The sequence below is a fragment of the Hyaena hyaena genome, unplaced genomic scaffold (assembly GCF_003009895.1).
Source record: "Hyaena hyaena isolate Hyena2069 unplaced genomic scaffold, ASM300989v1 scaffold_38, whole genome shotgun sequence".
Classification (NCBI taxonomy): domain Eukaryota; kingdom Metazoa; phylum Chordata; class Mammalia; order Carnivora; family Hyaenidae; genus Hyaena; species Hyaena hyaena.
Window position 1 is genome coordinate 1,401,080 of NW_024080670.1, and position 24,947 is coordinate 1,426,026.

General features: G+C 53.6%; 1 protein-coding gene across 4 annotated transcripts in view; it reads right to left on the bottom strand.

Moving 5' to 3' along the window:
* Positions 1–24,947, bottom strand: part of PRRC2B (proline rich coiled-coil 2B) — an 86,694-nt gene that overhangs the window by 38,374 nt on the left and 23,373 nt on the right. For all 4 annotated transcript variants that reach the window (XM_039229555.1, XM_039229558.1, XM_039229557.1 and 1 more), the window contains 9 exons: positions 21,078–21,247; positions 19,907–20,084; positions 17,043–17,145; positions 14,335–14,407; positions 10,680–10,823; positions 7,997–8,238; positions 7,396–7,517; positions 6,364–6,506; positions 1,089–1,179 (listed from right to left, as the gene is read on the bottom strand). In XM_039229555.1, coding sequence (XP_039085486.1) covers positions 1,089–1,179; positions 6,364–6,506; positions 7,396–7,517; positions 7,997–8,238; positions 10,680–10,823; positions 14,335–14,407; positions 17,043–17,145; positions 19,907–20,084; positions 21,078–21,192 — 1,211 coding nt within the window. In that variant the 5' untranslated portion in view covers positions 21,193–21,247. The remainder of the gene's footprint in view (positions 1–1,088; positions 1,180–6,363; positions 6,507–7,395; positions 7,518–7,996; positions 8,239–10,679; positions 10,824–14,334; positions 14,408–17,042; positions 17,146–19,906; positions 20,085–21,077; positions 21,248–24,947) is intronic.

The window sequence follows — 24,947 nt, forward strand, 5'->3', positions numbered from 1 at the left end:
GGGTTTGAGCCTCACATTGGGCTCTGTGCTGACAGCTCAGAGCCTGAAGCCTGTTTCAGATTCTGTGTCTCCCTCTCTCTCTGACCCTCCCCTGCTCACGCTCTCTCTCTCTTTCTTTCTCTCTCTCAGAAATAAAATGTTAAAAAAAATTTTTTTTAATAATAATAAATAAAAAGTACTAGCCATGGACACCTGGCTGGTTCAGTGTATAAAGAGTGTGACTCCTGATCTCAGGATTGGGAGTCTGAGCCCCACATTAAGGGTGCAGTTTACTCTAAAAATAGTAAAAATAGGGCACTTGGTTGTCTCAGTCAGCTAGGCATCTGACTCTTGATTTCGGTTCAGGTCATGATCTCACAGTTTGTGAGTTCGGGCCCCGCATCAGGCTCCACTTCAGGCTCCGTGCTGACAGTACAGAGCCGGATGGAGATTCTCCCTCTCTCCCTCTCCTTCGCTCTGCCCCTCCCTTGCTCACGCACTATCTCAAAACAAAGAAACTTAAAAAAAATAAATAAAAAGTCCTGGCCAATCATTCTACTAATATTATGACAAAAACCAGAGGCACCACCTACAATGAAGTATTTTCCAAAAGGCATCGTAAGTAAAATGAACCCAATGAAATGATCCAGAAAAGAGAAGACTGAGGGGGTCGAGTAAGCTCAGGAGACCTGGCACCTCCCGCACGGGGCTTCTCCCCAGATCCCGGATGTGCTCTAACACGCACAACCCCGGAGTAAAGCAGTGAGTTGAACCCCGGTGTTTTCCTAAACCTGCTTGGCCAGAGAACCCTTTCTGGGCGCCACGCCCACGGAAGTCATCTGTGGAACCCGTGGTGTACACGCGCGCTCAGGAGAACACCGGCACGGTGGTTCAAACCTCAAGGACGCAGCCAGCCCGCCAGCCAACCATGCCGGACGCGCACCCTGGCTCCCGTCCCGCACAGCTGCCCCATCCGCAGAATGGAAACCAAATCCGCCCCAGTGAGGCTGCCGGGGCGACGAGCGATGCACCCGGCCTGGTGCCAGGCACCGACAACACGGTCAAGTCCCGGGGAACGGCGCCACGGGCAGGGCTGGGGGCGTCCTTACCACTTCGGTCTGCCGTCCTTCCCAGCCTCCTCCTCCTCTTCGTCATCGCTGAACTTGAGTTTCTCAGAGTAGTCCACTTCCTCGTGAAGGCCTGCAATGGGGGAGGGCCAGGGCAAAGCCAAGTCTCAGCAGTGCTATGAGCACCAAAGTGCGGGGGGCGGGGGGGGCTTCCTCCAGTCGGGGCTCGTCCCGGCCCAACCGAGGAGGAGGGCCACCCAGCCAGAGCCTGCGGATAAAGTGAGGGACAGCTCCGGCTTCAGGTGACAGCTAGGCAACCCGGTCAGATCAACTTTCCCATAGAGAACAGTTCTTAAATCTGGACAGAGCATGTGATAAACGTATTAGAAGGTGCTGAAGAGAGAGCGAAAGCAGACAAAACCAGACAGGCACCCGATCCGGCAACACAGAGGCTTGGCCGGTGGGATGTGTGAGCTGCTGCTGTGTTGTGTGAGGTGCCCTGGGGCACCCCCGCACCCGAGCAGCTCAAGGGCAGAAAGTGCCCATCAGCTGACACGCGGGCACACCAGTCGTGGGAGATCCACACAGAAGAAGAGTCCTTTGGCCATAAAAATGAATGCACACACCCCCTCGACACGACGAACCTTGAAAAACAAGCTCCATGAGAAAAGCCAGACGTGAAAGGCCATGTACTACACTGTGTGCTTCCATCACGTACCACACTGTGTGCCTCCGTTTATATGAAATGTCCAGAATAAGCAAAACTACAGAGACAGAAAGTAGCTCAGTGGTCCCAGAGGATGTGTGCGGGGATGGGGTGAGCGAGAGAACCGTTAATGATACAGTGCTGCTTCAGTGCGTGACGGAAGTGTTCTCGAACCCAGCAGGGGAAATGGTAGCACACACTTGTCAATATACTAAAAATCACTGAATTGCAGCCTTTCAAAGGGTACATTTTATGGTATATGCAATTTGTTACATGCGCTGTATCTCTGAAAAAAGGTAAAAAGTTCAACACAATTACAAAGCAGATTTGACGAAAAAGCAAGGGCAGCTACTAGACCATCAGTTAAATACACACACAAATGGGTTGAAAGCAAAAGGATTTAAAAAAGAAAAGATACGCGTTTATACTAGAGCAATAATAGCAACAAACGACAAGACAGACTCCAAGAAGCACTTCCAGTGATAAAGGACATCTGAAAATAATACAAAGGGTCAATGTGTCACTCATAAAAACTGTGAATGTACATATATGCCTCATAACAGCTTCGAAATCAATGAAGCAGAAAATGATAGAATTAAAGGGAGAAACAGATCAATCCACTGTCACAGTGGAGAATTTAATGTTTCCTTTTCAGTAACCAAGAGGACCAGAGAAAAATATTAGTACCTATGTAAGATCTGAAAGACACTTTGCACAACCTTGATAGTGACTAAATTGAGATTTACAGAACGTAATAATCAACAACTTTAGAATACGCATTCTCTTCAAATGCACTTGGAATATTCATGAAGAAAGATCATTTCTTCATCATAAAACAAGTCTCCGTAAGCTGAAAAGAACTGAAGTCATACAGCGTATGCTCTCTGACTGCAATGGAATTATATTAGAAATCTAGAGAGCCCCAATAATTAAAACGAACAGATAAAATGAAACAGAAAACAATCCAACAATGGAGAAAATGAAAGCTCCAAACTGCCTCTTAGTAAAAGATTAACAAAACCATAAGCCCTTGGCAGAAGAAAAAGAATACAAATTATCCAATTACTGGGAACGAAAGAGGTCCAACACTACAGAGCCTACAGACATCAAAAGGAAAAGGAATTGCTATCAACAGCTTTATACCAATAAATTCAATCATAAAAAACAAATAAATCTCTTGAAAAACACAACTTACCAGATACTGACACAAAACAACAAAGGAAATCTGAGCAGCCATGTTAACTACTCAAAGAAATTAAACTTATTTTCACAAATGTCACCACAAAGAAAACACCAGGGCCTAATTATTTCACTGGTGAATTCTATCAAGCATTCATGGGAGAAATAATACTAAACTTATAGAAACACTTTCAGAAAGTAGAGAAGGAACATTTTCCAACTCATGAGCCTAACAAAGATACTTTAAAAAAAGAAAATTAGAGACCAATACTCACCACGGACACAGAAGACAAGAACCTTAATAAAATATCAGCACATCGAATCTCTGCATACAAAAAGGTAGAGCTTATTCTTGGAATGCAAGATTGGTTTAGCATTAAAATAATCAATTAGTGTGGGGGCGCCTGGATGGCTCAGTCAGTTGAGCTTCCAACTCTCAATTTCTGCTCCACTCATGATCCCAGGGGTCATGGGATTGAGCCCAGCATCAGACTGAACACTGAGCATGGAGCCTGCTTGGAATATTGCGCTCTCTCTCACTCTTTTATTTCCTCTCTCTCCCCCACTCTCCTCCTGCCCCTCTTCCCCACTCACCTACACTCTACAAAAAAAGAAAGAAAGAGAAACAAAAGAAAAGAAAAGAAAAGAAAAGAAAAGAAAAGAAAAGAGAAATGAAATCCATGCAAGCCACCAGATTACCAAAACAAAGGAGAAAAATCTTATGATCACAGCACAGGAAAAGTTATTTAACAAAATTCAATACCCTTTGTGATTCAGAAAACATTCAACAAGCTAGAAATACAAGGAAACCCTCAATCTGATAAAGAACACCCAAAACCCTACAGCTGACATCAGATTTAACGGTGAAACACTAAACACTTTCTCCCCAAGATCAGGAACAAAGATCTTGAACACAACACTTTACTGGAAGTTCCACACTGTAGCATTCAGGCAAGAAATAAAAGGTATGGAGCGCCTGGGTGGGTCAATCAGTTAAGCGTCCGACTTTGGCTCAGGTCACGATCTCGGGTTTGTGAGTTCAAGCCCCGCGTCTGGCCCTGTGCTGACAACGCAGAGCCTGGAGCCTGGTTCGCATTCTGTGTCTCCCTCTCCCTCTGCCCCTTTCCCACTAGCACTTTCTCTTTCTCAAAAATAAACATTTAAAAAAAAAAAGCTTAAAAAAAGAAACAAAAGGCATATAATCTGAAAAGGAAACACAAAACCATCCCTATTTATAGGCAACATGATGGTTTATGTAGAAAATTCTAAGAAATTGAGGCGTCTGGTGGCTCAGTCGATTTAAGCATCTGAGTCTTGATTTCAGTTCAGGTCGTGGGGAACGCGAGCACCTCGTGGGCTCCACACTGAGCGTGCAGCCTGCTTGGGATTCTCTCCCTCCCTCTCCTCCTCCCCCACTTGTGCACATGCGTATACTTCTTTCGCTCTTTCCCCCTAAAAAAAAAAAAAAAAAATCTTAGACATTCTAAGAAATCAACAAAAACTCATAAAACTGAGTGTTTCAGCAAAGTGTCTAGAACAAGGTCCACACACACAAATCAACTGTATTGTCTACAGAACACCCAACATAAAAAATAAATTACAATTTTAAAAAAGTCAATGCTGGGGCACCTGGGTGGCTCAGTCGGTTGTACATTCGACTTCGGCTCAGGTCACGATCTCGCAGTTTGTGGGTTTGAGCCCCATATCGGGCTCTGTGCTGACAGCTCAGAGCCTGGAGCCTGCTTCAGATTCTTTATCTCTCTCTCTCTCTCTGACCCTCCCCTGCTCACGTTGTCTCTCTCTCTCTCAGAAATAAATAAAAAAACATTAAAAAAAAAAAAAAGTCAATGCTATTTACATCAGCATCCAAACAACACACCCTACTTAGGAATAAACTCAACAGAAGATGTTCAAGACCTCCACACTGAAAACTGAAACAGAGCTGAGGGAAGTCAGAGATTCGCACAAGTTCCCGGATGGAAGATTCGAGGTATGAGTTATCCAGAAACACAGTCAACATAGTCCTACCCAAAATGCCTTCAGGCTTTTTGTGAACACTTACAGGCTGATCCAAAATTTATATGGGAATGAAAAGACCCTGTAGTCAAATAATCATGAAAGGAAACAAGGCCAGAAAGCTTAGGCTACCTGAACTTTTAAGGCTTATTATAGAGCGACAGTGTGGTGGTGGCCTGAATGAATCAATACATTGAGGACACAAACAGGGCCCAGAAATAGACCCACACCCTTACCTGGTCCGTTGATTTTTGGCAAATGTGCCAAAGCAATTCAATAGGCAGAGGGAAGTCCTCCCAACTAACAGTGCAGAACGGGATATCCTTAGGGATTAAAACAAGCCTCAACTCCTGGCTTCTGCACCAAAGTTAATTCAACGTAAATCAGAGACCCAAAAACAAGAGCTGAGACTCTAGAAAATAAGGGAATTTCTTTGCTGTCAAGGGGAGACAAAGACTTTCAGATAGGATGCAAAAGAAAGAACCATAAAAAAAAAAATACAAACATAAATTAACCTTCATGGAAATAAAAAAACTTCTGCTTGTTAAAACGGTGCTAAAAAAAAAAAAAAAAATGAACCGACATGGCAAGCAAGGGGGGAATTATTTGTAAAACATAAGTGGCCAACGACTCATGTCCATGACTTACTTGTAACCCACCGCTCAAAAAGAGAAAGGAAAATATACCCGGAGCCGAATAAAATAACACAAGAAAACTCGTTCATCACCATTAGTCATCGGCGAAATGCAAATGTAAAGCACAAGGAGACACCACGACACACCCACTAGAACGGCTAAAATTAAAAAGACTAATCACGTGGAAGTGTCGTGAGGCCGCAGGGGACCCCGCTTCCCCCACAGCCACCGTGGAGGAAGGTTTAGGTGGGTCTCAGAGGCCTGACCGCACAAGTTCCCTCTGACCTAACAGCTCCACCGCTGGGCACTGACTGAAGGGAACCGTGATCGCCCTGCGCAGAAGGGAACTGCCCTCAGTAGGGGGAGGCCCCGGGAAGAGGTGGGGCAGGGGGGCCGGCGCACACGTATCCACTGGTCAAAACCGCATTGTTAACATGGGCAGTGGAATTAACACGTACGCGAACGCAAATAAACAGGAATTTAAGAGAAAACAATCAGGTTGGCAGACGGGGCGTGGTACTTGCTGGAGCCAAGCGATGGGAGGCTGGGGGCTCATCACCCCATCTACAGTTCTGTTCAGCTTTCCCATCCCAAAAAGTCTTTTTGGCAAGTGAACAAAATCTCCCATGGATCCGAGATCAAGACAGAAGACCAGTGGGGGACAGTGCTCAGTGAGGAAGTCCTCACCGGCGAGGTGGCTGAGGGGCACGCAGCGTGCTGCCGGGGGCTTTCAGCCCGGGAGAGCAGAGGCGACCCCAGCCCCGAGAGCCCCACAACGCACCTGCCCAGCCGTCGTCAGCGTCGGCGTCCAGGTCGTCCAGGCCCTTCAGGTTTTCTGCGTTGATGATCGTGGGCCGCGGCGCCCGTCCCACCAGCTGCCTCAGCGGGCGCATGGGCCGAGTCGTTCCCAGCCTGCTTTCTTTCCTGCCGAGGGCGAGAAGAGTAAAGATCTGGCCTCATGTCAAGTACACAGATGGAAGCAAAAGCCAATACTTTTCCAAAAATAAGTCCAACATTGCAAAGGTTCATGGCTGCATTTAATACTTAAATCCTCTCCTTTGACAACAACAAAAAACCTGTAACAGGGGGCGCTTGGGTGGCTCAGTTGGCTAAGCGTCCGACTCTTGGTTTCGGGTCAGGTCATGATCTCACAGGTTTGTGAGTTTGAGCCCCACGTCGGGCTCTATGCTGACAGCACGGAGCCTGCTGGGGATTCTGTCTCCCTCTTTCTCTACCCCTGCCCCACTCGCACAGTCTCTGTCTCTCTCAAAATAAATGAAGAAACTTAAAAAATTTTAATGAGGTGCCTGGGGGGCTCAGTCGGTTAAGCCTCCGACTTTGGCTCAGGTCATGATCTCACAGTTCGTGGGTTCAAGCTCTGCATCGGGCTGTGCTGACAGCTCAGAGCCTGGAGCCTGCATTGGTTTCTGTGTCTCCCTCTCTCTCTGCCCCTCCCCTGCGCATACTCTGTCTCTCTCTCTCAGAAATAAACGTTAAAAGAAACAGTAATAATGAAAAAATAAAAGAAACCTATACGGGACAAACAAGTTCGAGAGTCCGGCCTCATTCAGTTTTATGTACTCCGCACTAACACCTAGCGTAGGAGCGACAAGCACAACCTGAAACTTCCAACTCCGTCAGAATCCGACCTCGTTCCCAGCCACCCCCCACCCGCTGGAGCTCCACGCTGGTTATCACATCCACCGCGGGTCTCCAGGAGCTAAGGCACCTTCACGCACCAGCCCACGAAGCTGTGCGATCCCACCGCCTGGGGCAGTGTCTACACACACGACTATTAATGCAGCAGCCTTACCCATCTTGGTCATTCATCTGGAACTGTCTAAAAGGGACACGGGGCTCAAGGCGGAGCTGGGGGAGGGGGAAAGGTCCTCGTTCCACGGTACCCTGGTTCTCTGATGACTGTGGCGAGCACATCTGAAACATAACGTCAATGAACAGGATTTTCCGGTAATGGCCCAAATGCTAAGTGTCACTCACATTCGAACTTTGTTTTGGAAAAAAAAGGAAAATGGGGGGAAAAGAGGCAGGCACATCCTGGAACTTGCCGGCGAATCCTACCACCACCCCCCCACCTCTTTCCTGCCGTCAGCAAGTAAACCTGGGGCCCTGGGGCGTGGAGGGCAAGGCCTGCCTCTGCTTTCTCTAAAGAACCAAGGCTGAAATAATAGCCACATCCCCAGGGAAAGAAGCCGAAGACCCTTGAGATTTGAAGAGGGGGCAGAGAAACCACGGAAGGGACGGACACTTCCAAGGCAGGGACTCTGAGGGCAAGGACACTGGGAGGGAGAACCGAGGTGGACAGTCGACCGCGCGAGAGTAGGTTCCGCCTTCTCGAGCATTCCGGCTTTGGGGGGGGGGGGCAGGGGGGAATACACACGCTGTGAAAAACTTACAAAAGCAGGAAGCATGTCATGGTACGTGGGTGGGTGGTACACGTTTCCCATGAACTGTGAAGCCCCTTTTCGGAGAGGCTGAGCGGGGCGCAGAGCGGGGTCCTTGGAATCGCCGGGACACGCCGAGGACGGGGATCCGTCTCCCGCGCTCGGGTTCCTGCTGCCCAGCTCCGTCGGGGAGGCGCTCAGAGACGCGGCAGCAATTATGTTTCGCCCACCGCCCTCCCTCCAGCTTGTCACATCTGGAAATCGAAGGGGGCAAAAGGGGAAGGGGAAAGGGGGGGAGGGGAGGAGGGATTGTATGAGGTTCTGAAGGTCAAGGGACCCCCTCCGTCACCAAAAACAAAAACCCCAGAAGTGCAGCGTGGGGCAAAGTGGTTGAATCGGTCGCAGGAGGTGGAGGACAGACACCTGGCCGAGGGGTGTGAACTTGCTGAGGGGGGGCAATTGTCAAGGGGAAACACAGAAGGCAGGTGCCAGCAAGACGTGGTCTTCGTGGACTAATACAAACCACGTACGCCCACAGATCTAACGCCCCAGAGAAATCAGGACAGCCCGGGTGAAAACAGCGCTGGGTGTTTTCTCCCACAATCACTGACCCGTCAGGACCAGCAGTGGCCTTTACATTCAAGCTGGAGTAGGTCCTGGGGTGCCTGGCTGGAGGAGCGCGCAACTCGAGATCTCAGGGCTCTGGGTCTGAGCCCCACACTGGGGGGTCTGGGGGGTAGTGATGACTTAAAAATAAAATCTTTGGGTCGCCTGGGTGGCTTAGTCGGTTAAGCATCCAACTTTTGCTTAGGTCATGACCTCGCGGTTCGTGGGTTCGGGCCCCGCGTCGGGCTCTGTGCTGACTGCCAGCTCAGAGCCTGGAGCCTGTTTCAGAGTCTGTCACTCCCTCTCCCTCTGACCCTCCCCTGCTCATGCTGTCTCTCTCTCTCTCTCTCCTAGAAATAAATAAAATATTAAATAAATAAATAAATAAAATCTTTAAAACCGGAATAAGCCCCAACATGTTTCAACACTCATTCACGGTGACCTCTGTAGTCAGAAAGACTCCCCAAGGTCATAAGATAAAGCAGAGCCCCTCTCCCTCCAAGTGGAGGCACAGAAGGGTCTGGGACCCTACGCACCAGGCCTTCACCCCACTGGCTCCTGCTCCGGCCCACAGGGCTCTCCTGCAGGTCACAGATTGAAACCTTCCAACCTACTGATCTTTTTAAGATGATGTTTACGTTGCCAAGCACAGCGAGATCTGGGGGAATTACAGGCCAACGAGAAATCAGATAAGCCCGCCCCTTCTCAGTCTATGCTGAAGCATTTAAGTCTCTTGAATACTTGACTCAAGAGAAAGAAACAGCACAGGAGCCACAAAATCAGGGTCAGCTCCCATCAATTTGGCTGCCTTGACTGCGATCTTAGGCAAGCTCTTGTGGTCACTGCTCTGGCCACACCTGCTTCTTCATCTTCTCAAATGAAGAGAGGGAACTGATCCCAGAAGCTTCTTCTAGGTCTAAATTTTTGTAGTCCTACAAAGCAGTTCACCTTCATCCCAGAAAGCTATAGTTCTTGGCCTGAGAATTTGGTTACGTATTTGGAGCAGACCAAATAATGCGCCACAGGCCCCTGAAAAGGTAGCACGCTCTGTTAAAGAGCCACTTAGTGACCATCTCCTTTATAGGGTGTCAGTTCTAACACTGGGATACCTTGGGGATTAATCCAGACAGGCAGACAAAAGTCCCTCCGATTTCAAGACCTGACCAAGCCCTCCCCCCACCCCCCATCCTAAACAAACAAAACACGTAAGAGCCATTTCACAATCCTTGGTTAGAACAGATAGAAAATCTCATTCCTAAAAAAATGACCTTAACCTCTAACTGCTCAAGGCCACTAAAAAAAAAAAAAAAAAATACTACCTGTAAATACTGCTATGTAACCCTGCCAACCCCTTGGCTAGACCCCAGATGAGGGGACTGTGGAGACAAATCCTCGACAGGTTACAAAACAATCCCCAGGGGACCATGTTCAAAAATAGAGATTCTTGGAGCGCCTAGGTGGCTCAGTCGGTTGAGTGTCCGCCTCTTGATTTTGGCTCAGGTCATGAGCTCATGGTTCGTGGGTTCAGGCCCCTGGGTCTCTGTGCTGACAGCGTGGAGCCCTCTCTCTCTGCCCCTCACACAATCACGTGATCCCTCTCAAAATAAACAAACTTAAAAAAAATACAGAGATTCTAATTTGGCTGAGGATGGAGGAGGGCTGGAAACCAGCCCTTGTCGCAAACTCCCCGAAGGATCCTGACAGGAAGCGGCTAAGGCTCAGGAACCACTGGCTTAGAAAACCAGCTCCTGAATCAGGGCCGGAGTTAACGGGCCCCTGGTCTGTCTTCGCCAGGCGCACCCGAGCAGAGCAGAACTCCTGTGTGAGGACAGCCGGGGAACAGACCGGCCCGGCCCGGCCCAGAGGACGAGAAAGGAAAGACCTCGGGACCAGCCTGGGGAGCAAGTCCCACAGAGGGGGGAGCAGACAAAGTAACCGGTTAGCAGCCGCGCTTTCCAGGCGGGGAGCCTGCACCCCGGGAGCTTCGGCTCGGTGAGGACACGCGTGCTTCTAAGAGGCAGAGAGCCAGGAAGACGGGGGAGCCCCGCGGGGCCCACGGGTGCCCGGACAGGGACTGCAGCTCGCTCACTCTGAGGGCGGAGGCTTGGTCCTGGCCCATACGACAGATCGAAGACGCCCCTTTCTTTGCCAGCCTTGTCCTGCCCTCCAGCTGCTCTCAGCGTCGGAAATTCCTCGGGAGAGAAGGATAACAGTCGGCTTGAGCCCCTTAAACCTGCCAAGAAAACCAGAAAGACCAGTTAGAGGGCAAGGGAGACGGGCATCGATGGTTCTCTGATTTGCCCGCTCCACGGGCCAGAAGCCACTCTGCCCTGACGTGGGCTCCTGTCAAGTGCGTCGTCTACGCTGGCATCATGTGCTGGCAGGGGGGCACTGGAGGCCCCTCGGCGACAGGGGGAGGCTGGACGCAGGCCACACCACGCCCCTGCGGCTACCCTGCACGAGCTGGTTACAAAGGGCTCCAGCCCAGATCCTTCCCGCCGCCGGGAAAAGGCAGCACGGCCCTCACATGGCCCCGGGGGACAGACGAGCACTCTTCAGGGAACTCAGCCCGGGGAGGTGAACTGCGTTCGTGTGGAGGTTCCGCCCACAGAAAGGCCTGCCCCCTCGTTCACCCCTCACGGGCACCAGGCGTTTTACTCCTGCCACCTTGGGACCGATCCCTTCCTCTGCTCGCTCATCCGGTCCCCAACGCCACAGGCCCGAGAGACGCGGCCCTTCTTTAACTCTGCGGGAGCCCCTCCCAGCGCTTAGCGCTGGGAACCTCTGATCTATTCTGGACGAACAGATCATAAAAAAAGGTGCACTCTGTGGTCCTCAGTGGGATTTGGTGCTTTTATCTGGACCAAATGCCCAGCACCATCTAAACTTAATATAACAGTAACAGCACGCGGCCCCGGGTGTAACTGAGGAGCGCCTCGTCCCCTAGGCGATAAAGCCCCACGTCCCCCCCACCTTCCCACCGCTGCCTCACGGGCCCGGGAGCTACAGCAGACTCTGCAGAAGCGGCGGCTGGCACGGGTGCAGAGCACAAGGCAGCACGGCCCTACTCAGCAGGAAGTTCCAGGGTCAGATACACCCGCCAGGGTGACAGTCTCCCGGAGGCCTGAGCGGCACCACTGCTCTGTGAAGGGGACTCGGGGTCCCTGCGGCAGGTTAAAAACTCACTGGCAAGGATGAAATGTGAAACTCATGCCTTGAACACACGGCAGATCTGGAGGCTGAAAACAAATACTCAGTACATTTTTCTATCTCAGCAGTTACAAAGGTCTTACTAGATGCATGAATTAAACTTCCCCTCCACAGATCAGAAGGATTAACTCAAAATCTCAAGCCAAAGTGGTGGCTCTCCTAAGGTTTCGGCGCTCTAGAATGTTCCCTACCAGTGCCATGCGCCAAGTGATCTCTGCCGTGAGAACCTGAAGCAGGAACATCTGGGGCTGCTTCTGAGGTCCCACCCCACGAACCCCTGGCCTTCACCCGCACCAGTCAGGGACCCCACCCCCCAGGTCCGACCTGGGTGCAACAGGCCTAAAGATCACTCGCTCCGCGCCACGGTCTATCGACACAGGAGAGCCCTTCTGAGCTGCAGTCGTGAACCTGTGGGGGGGGGGGGGCGGACACCACCAAGTGCCCACAGCCCTGCTGGCACCATGGACTCGTGACAGCAGCACAGGAGGGGGACCCAGGGTTGTCGGTCCCTCCTCCCAGCTTCTGGGCTCTGCCGCCTCTCAGATGCACAATCACACATTTACAGAAGGTTCTGCTGTGTTCTGGAGTGATTTTCTAAATCTCGTCTTATTTTTCATAGGAAATACAATCACGTGCTTCAAAAGTAAGAAGCCGCAGAAAAGTAGAGACAGACTTGCGCCCACCCGCATGCCCACCTGCCTACTTCTGACGCACTGAGGAAACGGGCAGCGTCCCCCCCCCACTCAGGCTTCCTTCCGGAGATTTTTTTTGATGCACGTTCATTTTCTGTAAGTACACTTTCCCTCGTCCCAATTTTTTTCATGAATAGTAACACACTCTACATATTATTCTGAACTTTTTTCCGTTTAAGAATATATCCTAGAGATCTTGCCAGATCCATGGAAAACTACCTTTTTTTAGAGACAAGTAGTATTTCTTCAGGGCACCAAGATTTAATGGCCATTTCAAGCGACTGTTTCCGATCCTCCCCTACCATAAGCCTCCAACGAGTATCTTTGGACTCTATGCCATTTCTCACATCGGCAAGCAGCGTTTCTGGGGTGATTTTCCTCCAAGTGGAAATGCTAGGTCGAGGGTGTACGCATTAGTATTTCAATCGGCAGCACCAAGCTGCCCACCAAGGGGCTGTGCCAACGTAGTACTTTTTAAAACTCTGCAGTTCTTTTTAAATAAAAATTAATGCACGTGATTTACTTTAAAAAATCCTCACCTGCAGAGTAAAAGCTGTAGAAAGCAAAGACTGCTGTTAAAACGGTCTAGTGGGTACTCTTTGTAAAGCCTCTTTAAAGACCTAGTTTTGGGGGACTGAAATGAAAGGCTGGCCGCCGCCCCACCTGCCCCGCCTATCTCACCCCACAGACCAGTCGCTAAAGCTCCCTCCCGCCCTCAGCTCCTGCACAGGAGCCGGAGTCTGACACACTTGGCACGCTGACTGATGGTCGGGGACACAGCCTTGTCCAAGCACACGGGGGCCCCCACCCAGAAGGGGCGCGTGCGCCAGGTCAGAGGGAGGGCTTGGGGCAGGATGTTCGCGGTTGCTCTACACGAGCTACAGAAGGCAGCTGGTGAAGGCTCGGCTGCCAGGGGCACGCAGAAAGCCCATGGCCTTGGTGGGGGGAGGGCTGTGGGAGGAGGGCGGGGGGGGTGCGGTGAGCCAGTGCTCTACACGCAGGAAGAGCAAGCATGGACCGCCACTCCCACCTGCAGCCTCTCTTTCCGGTGCGGGGGCATCGCCCAGTTTGGTCTGTACGACGTGCTAGAAATATTCGAGCTATCAGTGGCAAACTTGTAGGAGGGCTTGTGTAGAAAAATCTGGACTTTCGGCCTCTCTGAGAAGCACCCACTGAGCCTGGGCCCCTGTGCTCGAAGGGCTCCGGGGGCTGGGGAGGTGGGGGTTGGGCGCTCTGGCTGCCCTCTGTCCAGGTGGGCCCTCACCTCTGCCCTGGGCCTGCCCCGGAAGCCCTCTCACCACCTGCTCTTCCTGCTCCTCTCCCCCATCGCCCCTCTGCGAGCAACACCTCTGACACTTCCTGTGTCAGGCGCGACACAAACGGCACCAAGGACCGTGTAAGCCGCGAAAGCTCTGATATCACCGTCCAAAAAGCAAGCGGCCCAAGTCCCAGGCCCAGAGGCTCTCACCACAACACGCCTCCTCCTGGAAGGCCCCAGGAGAGGAAGTGGATGCGTGTCAGCCACGCCACTGAGCAGGTATCAAGGGCACAACCCCACAGCCTAGTCCAAGAGCGGCAGGGCCAGCCTCTAGCCGCCCCACAGCCCCCAGGAGGGATGGCAGGGGTGGTAACGTTCAGTGAAAGCAGAGAGCGGACAGGCCTGGCGGACGCAGCGCCTCGACCGCCAGGGGCAGAGGTAAAGGCTCCTCCGGGCAGCAGCTCACTCCGGTGAGAGGTTCCACAAAGCTTTGGCCAAGGGCTGCCTAGACCCGGGCAGAACCGTCCAGAAAAGGCACTGGACGCTCCCTCCCACCCAGCCCAACGCCACCCGCCCACACTCACCACCTTCGTGTCCTGCTGGCTTTCCATTCAGCTGTGCCCATGACTTTGGTCCACCTGGCACTGAATTTGTGTTCTGAAAGAAGGAAGCAAATGAAAATAAAGCCAGCCGCATCGGCCTGCTTCCCATCCAGCACCCCCCCCACACCCCACGTGGCAGCCCGGGGGTGAGGAGCTACAGGCACAAGACCCAGAGGAGCAGCAGGATTGGGGGGGGGGGGGGCAGCTCCCGCAGCTGGTTCCACGGCTCGGCCAACCCACGTCCCCCCCGCTCTGCACTCTGGAACACTCCGTCAGCTACGAGGCCTTGCTCCAGAGATGGCCAGCCCCCATCCTAACACGTGTCTCAAAAGCCACAAGCCACTGCGGACAGAGGAGCACCGGCACGGGAAGGCCGGCGTGCCCGATCCCCACTGGAGGGGCCACCGCACTGCCCCCGTGATCACTGTCTGTCATTTTCCAAGGCACAACCAACCACTCAAGTGAGAGGCCTCCCTCCTGCACGAAGCCACACTTGGCCGTCTTGCACGCAAGCCAGGGAGCTCGCTCACTGCAGGCGCGGCTCTGTGCCGGGCTCACCTTGCCCGAGCAGACCCCCCCACAGCCTGGGGAGGTCCTGTCCTCTCAGAGGCCTGGAAAGGAGTGACTGGGCCCAGCCAGGAGGGCAAGGACCAGGCTGTCCACATCCCGAGCCCCGGGAGTCCCCAGCCACTTAGCCCGCCTGCCTCTCCTGACAACACTCAGCCTCACGGCCTCCCCGTCCACCCGAAGGTGCAAATGCGCAGAACACAGCTGGTGTGGCACACCCTGGGCGGGACCTCACATGAAATAATCCCCCCTTCCCAGCACCCCTGACTCCAGCGTCACCAAACTCAGGGCGGACGGCAGAGTCTGTCACTTTGCACATGGAGCGGACCAGATTTGACTGACACTCCACTCATTTACCAGGAGTCGCACTTAGCGCCCTGGGGGGGCGGTCCACAGCCCCCCCCAGACCACAGAAGGGACGTGCCGGCAATGTCACAGGGCAGAGCCCCAGGGTCCCCCAGGACGCACAGGACACACTGGGGCACGCCCACTGGGTGTCTGCAGGCTGCGCGAGGGCGGCCCTGCCCTTGCCCACCGAAGGCACCGACCGGAAAGAGACAGGCTCCAGGGCCGAGAGGGGGCTCCGAATGCTGCCGTTAGAGGGCTGCCATGCCTGAGCCGGGGCTTTAGGGACTGGGAAACACTGGGAGCCCCATTCCCACCACGGTAGGAAGGGCTGAGCCCAGGGCAGAGCGCGCGGCGTGCCAGCCCCAGGACGGGGCTCCGACCCTCAGCGATTTTCCTCGACAGATGCCAAGACCACAGCAGGCCCCAGGCCAGACCCTGCCGCGCTGGGGCAGAGGCAGAGACACACTTGAGGCAGCTCCGAAAGCGAGTCGGACGTCCAGCCAGGGCAGGCGACCGATGCAAACCCAACTCAACTCTGTGCCCTGACTGGGTGATGGGCGCCAGTGGATTCGGGCCAATGAAAACTGAGTTCCGCACGAATGTGGATCTCTTCTCCCTTTTCCTTTAATTCCAAAAGCACAGTTCGGGGTTGGTGGGGATGGGACCTCAGACCTGCTGCTGCCCCGGGAGCAGTACGGCTCAAACACACCAGTGCAGGTTGTCTCCAAAACAGCTGCAGAATGCTAGACATCTGCCCACATGTCCTGTGGTTTTCTACAGGATTAGCAGACATCTCATCCAGATCTCCAGCTACCAGCTAAGTATACTCTCCTGCTGGCCTCTGGAACCCACACAGACTCAGATGGACTGAGTGTATTACGAGCCTTGGCTCGTTAAATCCTAACTTTCCGCTTAGGAAAACATTTTATTTATTTAAAGATTTGATTTTTTTAAATATTTTTTTAATGTTTTATTTATTTCTGAGAGAAAGAGAGACAGCGTGAGCAGGGAAGGGTCAGAGAGGGAGGAAGACACAGAATCCGAAACAGGCTCCAGGCTCTGAGCTGTCAGCACAGAGCCCGACGCCGGGCTTGAACCCATGAACCATGAGATCATGACCTGAGCCAAAGTCGGACACTTAACCGACTGAGCCACCCTGGCATCCCTAAAGATTTGATTTTTTGAGGCATCTCTATACCCAACATGGGGCTCAAACTCACAACCCTGAGATCAAGAGTTGCGTGCACTGCTGACTGAGCCAGCCAGAGCACCCCTCAGAAAACACTTTAAATGCATCAACAAATAAAGGGTCAAAGATTGGTATTTCCCAAGTGTGTTCTGAGGAACAGCAGTGTCTGAAGACGTTCAGTTAGGAAGGCTTCCCAGGACAAGTGAGTTCGGGGGATGCTGCCCCCCGTGTCATTACAGGCTCACAACACACATGAGCACGTCAGAGACCCTGACGAGAAGTCTGACGGTAAAGGAGCGTGCTTAATTTTGGTTTTCAACTCACCGGACCCCCCGAACGTTCCTGTGGCCTAACTAGTCCCCCACGGAGCACATTCAGGGAACCCTGGTCCAGCGTAGAGCCAGCCCCAGCAACCTCACCGCCGGGTAAGTCAACAGGGAGCTGACTGGTTGCCCGTACTCCGTTCTGCATCTGCGGTCTTTCTCCAAGAGCTGCACATGCAGGCACCTCCAGGGAACCAGGACAGCCTCCCGTGCCCATTTCCCGCAGCCGCCCGCCAGGCTCAGCCCCTGGAAGCGGCACCTACCTCCTGGCTGCTCGACTGTGTCGGCTTCTGTAAGCTGGAGACAGGCCTCTGCAAACCCGGCTGCGGCAGCGACTCCGGCGGCTGAGAGCCCGTCGCACTGGAACTGGACAGGGCGGGGGGCACAGGGGTCAGATGGACACGTGCGGGCCACCCCGTGCTTCCCGGAGCGGTGGCTGCTCGGCGGCCCAGGGGCAGCACGGAGCCTGTCCGGCAGGCTCTGACGCCACAGCACCCAAGAGAAGCTGGGCCCCATCCAAAGCCTGCCGGCCAGAGCCTCCTCGGGTCCTCAGTCCCCTCGGCAGCGCTTCTCTTGCAAAGGCTGGAAGCTCACCCCAAACAAGGGCCGCAGGGGCTGCCAGCAGGGCAGCGGAGTCAGCACAGGGGAAGGGCTCGGAGCCTCTCACGCCTGACCAAGAGCTCCCGTCTGTGCAGGGGGCTGATGGCTTCGCAACATCATTTTTTTCTTCTCTTGGCTTAGAGAAGAAATATATGCCCATAGTGGAAATAAATTTATAAATAAATAGAACACAGAATTTGTCACGATCTCCTCCTCCAGAGAGAAATGCTGAGCGGATTTTTCTATATACGTGTGTGTGTGTGTATATATATATATATATATGTATGAACATAGTATTTTTTTTTAACACCACACGTACAACTCGTAACTCCTTTTGTCGCTTACTGTATCAAACGCGTTTTCAGGACGACGCCTGGACCCACTTCTCTGTTCCAGTGACATGGTGCAGTCGGCTGGAGAGGCCCTAACGGACCAATCCCCAACTTTGTTTCCCATTACTGGCCAAACTGCAACGAGCACTTTTTATACGTGACCTGGCACCTTTTCGTCTAAGTAATCCAGGAGTCTAAGTTCTTAACAACGGGACTGCTGGATCAAAAGACGTTTTGAAGTTTAAGAGATATTGCCCAAGTGAGCGCCCAAGAAGGCGGGGTCAGCTGACACCCACTCCCCCAACCAAGGAGGGGCTCTGAGGAAGACATCTGTCTGCTCACAGTCACGCCCTCATCCCGCCGAGACCCAAGGAGGCCAGCAATCCGCTCAGCCAGTGCCCCCAATGCCGGGGGCTCCCCAGGAAGCTAAGCCGAAAGTTCCACACACAGGCTTCCAGGGTTTACGTGAGCCGAGAACTCACCGGGCAGGATTCCTACATAATGAAGGCCACTCACGCTTACTTCATCTTCTATCTACAACAGAAGCTTCCAGCTAGTGTTCTTTTGTGTTCTGCAAGCTCAGCATGGAGTCCCAGCAGCTGCGGCCCTCACTGCCACCTCCCTGATACTCCACGGGAGGACGGATGTGGCCCCGGGGCAAGAGGGAACCAGCACCCGGGGTCCATGGCCTTGTCCAGCGTCCCGTCCCTACCTCGTCCCTGGCTGATGTGACGCAGCACGACCGGCCCCATTAAGGCCGCCTGATCCCTCCCATGGCCACGTTGGCAGAACCCAATTTGAGGAGGGAGCGACGCCTTGTCCTCTCTCTCGGGAACTTCCCTGTAGCAGAGGCATTTCAACACTCACGTTGAAACGTACAATATCCATTTCATTAGAGGGTCTGTAGCATCTACCGTGTGGATGGAATGACAGCAGCGGCAGTGGACACCTGCCACACACGCCCTCCGTCAGGTTCCGTGCCGGGGACATGCCCTGTGTGACCCGGTCCGTTTCCTACAACCACCCAGGCAGTATTCCTGCTTCGCAGGACCCTGGAGCACCGATCAAGGAATTCTCCAGGTGCCACAAAGCTACTGGTAGGTAGCCTGGCCGATTCTAAAAGCCAGGCCACACCCCCACCCAGTAGGACCCCTAAGCAAACCGTGAGAAAATTTTTAAAAACAGCTTTTCAGACTCGGCTTTGGTGACTGCTACTCTACGCTCATCCGCACGAGTTACACACTCACTCTCTCCATCTGGTGCAAAGGAAGCGCGGGCAGTTTTACAGAAACCGCCATGGCCGTGGCCAGTGAGAGAAAAGGACGCAGGCCAGCGGGCTGTGCTCTGGGTCGCTTACTCTCTGGATCCCGAGCCTCGGCAGCCAGAGCACAAGAGATCGAGGGCAGGAAGATGCACGGGACCAGACGGTTTTGTTCTCGCTCCGCAACGGGCAAACCCCAGAGGCAGGGTCCTAGTCGTCACAGTACAAACCCCACACCCTCCCCCTGGCTGGCGCGCAGCGGAGAAGCCTCGCGGTGGAAGGAGAGGAACCCGGGCGGGGGCGGGCAGGGGCGGCCCAGGTTTCGTGCGCGGGGCAGAGCTGGCGCCAGCCCCACGACGCAGTGGCAGCCACGACACTTACTCTGCTGCTCTAATGGGGATTCTCGTGCCAGACCCCGGGCCTCCGAAGGCTCCCGGAGGTGCCAGGCTGGCAGAGGGGTGAGCCTGCACAGAGGCGGCACACCGACCCTCCATACTGAGGATTCATCCTTCGTAACTGGGTCTGCTGGGAACAGCTAACCGCAGCAGCCGCGTGGGACGCTGCTGGCCCCGCAGCCCGAAGTCAGCTGCCCGGAGCCCGGCACACAGGGACGCCCCGGAACGGAGCGTTCGAGCACCCGCTCTGTCCACAGAGCCCCTTGCTGGCTCAGGAACTGGCTCTGAGGCATTGCGTAAGCTCCTCTGGGGGGAGGCGGCCCTTCCTAATAAGGCGCAGGGGACACTGGCAGCCGGGGACAAGGCGGCCCACAGAGGCACGGCTGCGTCAGCTCCAGAAGGCGGGGGGCAAGAAACAACCAAGCAGGGGGAGTCAGGGCAGAGGCAGCCTCCTTCGGGGTCTCCCCCGCTCTCCAGCTCCGCCGCCTGCAGAAGGGAAGGCCCCGGCTGGCCACCCACGCGTGCCCCGCGGCGCCCACCTCTTTGGGTCTTGCTGATCCTGCTTGTTTGCCCATCCCGTCCCGTCCTTGGGAACTATAACGATGTTGGGGTCGTTTCCTCTGTTTTCAGACTTCAAGCTCGGCAGGTTTGCAGGTGGCGGCATACGCCGGGCTGTGGCAACTTTCCCGAGACTCTGCAAGCCATGGCGAGGAGTAACTGCAGGGAGAGGGGGGCGGGGTGGGTTCAGAAGCTCTCTCAAGCCCTAAGCGACGACGACAGAGACGCCAAACCACCCCCTTAAACGGCGGCCCGCGTGCCAGCAGACCAAAGGGCCCGGCAGCTGCTTTCGCCACTTTACAAGGCCTTCACCGAGGCCGCAGACACTGGGGAGCTGCCGAGGCTGCAGAGACGTGCACTTCACTAGCGGGCAGGGGCACGGAGCGGATGACGGGGGCGGGGAGCCGGGCCCAGAAGCCTCCGGCCCACACGGTAACCACCTCTCTGCAGGTTGAGACTGCTCCGGCCTCGCTGGCAAGACCCAAGGGCCAGCCTCCACCTAGCCCCGGGGCCGAAGCTCAGCAGGGCCATCGACATGCACAAAATCCTCCCGGGGTGTGGACACAACAGGATTTTCCCACCAAGTTCCCAAACATCAGAACCATGAAGCCTAAAACCGGTTACTCTAACACAAATTCAGTTCCACTCTACCCGGGGCGGGGCGGGGGGACATGACACACTCTCTGTGGCTCTAACGAGGTAAGACAGTTGAGGAAATAATTACAGTGAAAGAAAGGGTATCCAGGCTCAAAATGTGACATCAAACCGGAGCAGAGGAAGTGACTCTATGTCCCCAAAACTGCCTGGTGACCCCTCCACGCCCAGAATACTGTCTGAGCAGGCAGGGACCCTGGGCTCAGGACGTGGAGTTCCTCACGGAAGGGAAAGCGTAAAGAACTGGCCTCCAGGGGCGCCTTGGGGCTCAGTCGGTTTAGCAGCCGACTTCGGCTCAGGTCATGATCTCACGGTTCGTGGGTTCGAGCCCCGCATCGGGCTCTGTGCTGACAGCTAAGAGCCTGGAGCCTGCTTCAGATTCTGTGTCTCCCTCTCTCTCTGACCCTCCCCTGTTCATGCTGGCACGCTCTCTCTCAGAAATAAATAAAACATTTAAAAAAAAAAAAAAAAAGAACTGGTCTCCAGCCCGGTTCTTACCTGAGGATCTGACGGCGTCTACTGATTTTCCTTTATACTTATCAAACAGGCTGAGAGTCGAATACTTGCTTTTCCCATCCTTGCCCTTGGTTATTTGCCCCAAACGATCGGACATTGCGATGAAATGTCATCTAGTAAGGAAATTTTTCTCGGCACCGCTCCCGATCTGCCTTTGAAATGTAAGAAAGAGAGAGAGAGAGAGAAAGAAAATAGAGTGTTAATCCACCAAAGTCCCTAAGCCAGCGGGCTGAACCCTTCAGGGATCATGGATCTCCTTGAAGACCTGAAGAAAGCCCTGGATTCTTTCCCCAGAAAAACATCCTTACCATTGCATAAGCTGTTTTGCTCACATTTAAAGAGCATCTCCGTGTAGGTACCTTCCCCAACCCCAAAGTTCAGAAGTCTTACTCTGTCTGAACTGACCAGAGTCTACCGCTCACCAGCAACACAGAAATGTGAACTTTCCCACATGGCCCTCCAGCCAAGTCAAGAACCGCTCTTCAAGATGGAAAAACAAAACCTCACCACTGTAGCAGATCGACATAACATCAAAACTAAGGCAGAGCAAGGGAGGTCTGCAACCCGCCTATGGAAGGCTGTTCAGTTCAAGGATGAACAAAACAAAGGGAAGCCATCAAAAATCATTCTTCAGGAACAGCCTGGGTGTGTGCACTTTTCCAACTAAGGAACCAGCGTCCAGAGAAAAAGCATCTGCTAGGGGAACATAAGCAGGGCTCTCTGGGGTGCAGGTACAGAAGAGGAAGCAAGGATTCCCCGGGGAAAGACCACTGCGGGGAGGGGGGGCTGTAGCGGCGACACTGCCCCCTCCACTCGGAAAATCTTGAGGATGACAAGAAAGAACACCCTGCCCTCTGCCACTTTCTGATTTCCTAGGGGCTTCACCAAGTCCATCGGCTCTTCACGCATTCATTCACTCCAACACCGAGCGCGTGCCTGCCGGGGGTGAGTGAGTGCCACGTGGCAGGCACTGGGGACTCAGGGCCACGGGTTCTAAGAACTCGACCGTGAAAAATAAACTCGGAGAAGTGACCATCACTTCCCGTTGGAATTAACGCATGGGGAAGAAAGCTAAATAAACCAGAGTGCTAACGTATTTAGTGACAAAATGGAGGAAACTGTAAAAAACATCCACTGATAACCAAAGGACCTTGGTGGCCGCACCAGCTCGCTTTGCTGTCTTACCCTACTCTGAGGCCACACAGGCCAGAAGGAGCATGCTCAGTGTGCTGGCACAGCGTTCTGCACCCGAGATCACTCTGAAATAAAACCCTATATATTACGATCCAAGACTGTATAAAGCACGAGGGCAAAATTCAATTATAAACTGAGGCCAAGAAAGGCGCACCAGGGGACAGTGACATCACACGCCTCCGGGCACACCACACCTGGCACCACGCCAAGTGTGAACCATGCCACTGGTTCTGACACAGAGCTGGGAACATCCGTCCTCTCATTCAAGAAATCTTGACAATGAAAGAAATCTGTAGGAGGGCGGCCTCCACGAAGAAACAAACCAGAGACGCCCCAGAGCGCTCACAGGCCCCAAGTGCCCAGGTTACGCGTCAGCGACCTTCCCCCAGTGCGTCTGCCTCGTGTGCCAGGAGCAAAGAGGGACCAGAGATGGGAACTGGCCAAATGTGTCCAATTTCGGATTCTGGTGCCCGGGGGTCCCACAACACACCACTTTATCTGTAGATCTCCCACCCGCTCCCTCCGCCCCCCTCCCCGGAGCTGGCTCCCGGGAGTTTCGCCCCCGCCCCACTAGGAACACCGTCCCTCCCCCACGCTCAGGGCAGGGACTAGATTTCATTTCATCAGAATAAGTTGTATTTAACAGGCTATCAAATGTAAGTCAATTTGAAAGTCTCCATTAAGATCAGAAGAGATCTAACTTCTAGACACTTCTATCAAATCAAAAGATCATGCGGATAAAAATAACAAAACCCCACACCCACACCCCCACACTATTAACAGAAGCCCTGGAGACTTCCATGTGGCGCCTGCCTCACGGAGCTTACAGTCCCCAAGGGGTGGCAAACACCGGTCAGCGTCCCAGCCAATGGCCTGTTTGTCATAAAGCCTTCAACCTAAGAATGATTTTTAAAATCATTTTTCACATTTGTTTAAGAAAAAACAAAGAATGTGTGATAGCCATGTAGCCCGCCATGCCGCATGTAAGCAGACTTGGCTGACCCTGGGTCTAAAAGGCAAAGCCTTGAGCAAGCACGTTCACAAGTCTCCAGGAGGGAGGGGGCGCTGGGTGGTTCATTCGGGTGAGCTTCTGACTGTTGGCTCAGGTCATGATCTCACAGTTCAGGAGTTCGAGCCCTGTGTCAGGCTCTGTGCAGACAGCTCGGAGCCTGCTTGGGATTCTCTCTCTCCTTCTGGCTCTGTCCCTCCCCCACTCCCTTTGTCTCTCTCAAGATAAATCAACTTCAAAAACCTGTCTCCAGCAAGGAAACAGATGGGGGGGAGGGGGAGCATCCCTACTGCTGGGCCAGGAGACCCGTGGGGGCGGGGCCCAGAACAAGGGGGAGGGGCGGGGCAGAGCACCCTAATCCCTGGACTGTGATCAGCACTCAGGGACTTGTCTACTTAGCACTCTCTTTACAAACTCATGTCACGTGCTGCATAGCCAAGCTCACATCCCGACTCCCGGACCTGTGACTTCCTTACCTTACGTGGAGAAAAAGGGATCCTGCAGACGTGATTAAGGTAAGGATCTCAAGATGGGGAGATTATCCTGGATTCTGTAGGCAGGACAGGAGCGGGAGGGCTATAGAGTCAGAAAGGCGCGGCTTCCAGAGCTAAGGCTGGAGCGCTATTTAAGGACAGGTGGGGCCACCGCAGAGGTGCGGGGGCCCCTGGACGCCGGAGACGGGGAGGAAACGAGTCTCCTGTGGAGCCTCCAGAGGAAGCGAGCCCAGTAAGACTCACTGAGACTTCTGAGCTCCAGAACTGCAAGAGGGCACGTCTGTGTTGTGCTACGTCACCGGATTTACTGTAACTGGTCACCACATAGAAAGTACACTCGTTAACAGGCTTTTATTAGGCGGGCGCTGCCTTGTGCCCAGCACTGAGGCGGGGCCGCGGCAGAGGGGGGCTGGGCCCGCCCCTCCCCCTGCCCAGCCCGCAGAGACCACGGGACCACCCACAGTCACAGAGCTCATTAATGAGAGACCGGTTCCAGAATTTTTCACGTGAGCACAATGATGAAAACGGCTCCTCTCGGCCACCCCCGGCCGACGGAGAACCTTACACACACTGCTGACGAAAAGCCGCGTGGCGGGGCCCCTTCCCGGCCACGTAGCTGCGGGACTGCAGACTTAGCGCTGTCAAACTTCCTAACTATGGAGTCCTTTAGGAAATTACAAACCAAACTGACAAAGAGAAGAAAAAACTACTGACCCGCCTATCCAATTCCCACATGTAACCTTAACGTGCTTGATGTTTACACATCGAAGGTCTTTCGATTCTGAGACCTGGCGGAAAATACTTGTTTCTACCGACAGTGATCAAAAAGTCTTCTTAAAATCCGTCGGCACAAACTCCTGCCAGTTCTCAAATACAAACAGGTCCTTCTTGGACTGACTCCCCACTGCCTGGGTCCGTGGGCAGAGGCTACAGTGAACATAGATGGCTCTCTCGGGCCTTCCTGGGGACAGCACACTTCTGAGAACTAACCTGTCCGCACCCCCACCCCCAGGAAGCACTGGGAGACTGGAAGCCTGACCACACCCTGACTCCTGGCACCCCTGGAAAAATTTAAAGAAAAACCCTGGGCAAAGGGGATCCACTCTCCTGGGGAATTCTGTCCATGACTGTTAGCTGACCCACGACTGTTGCCTG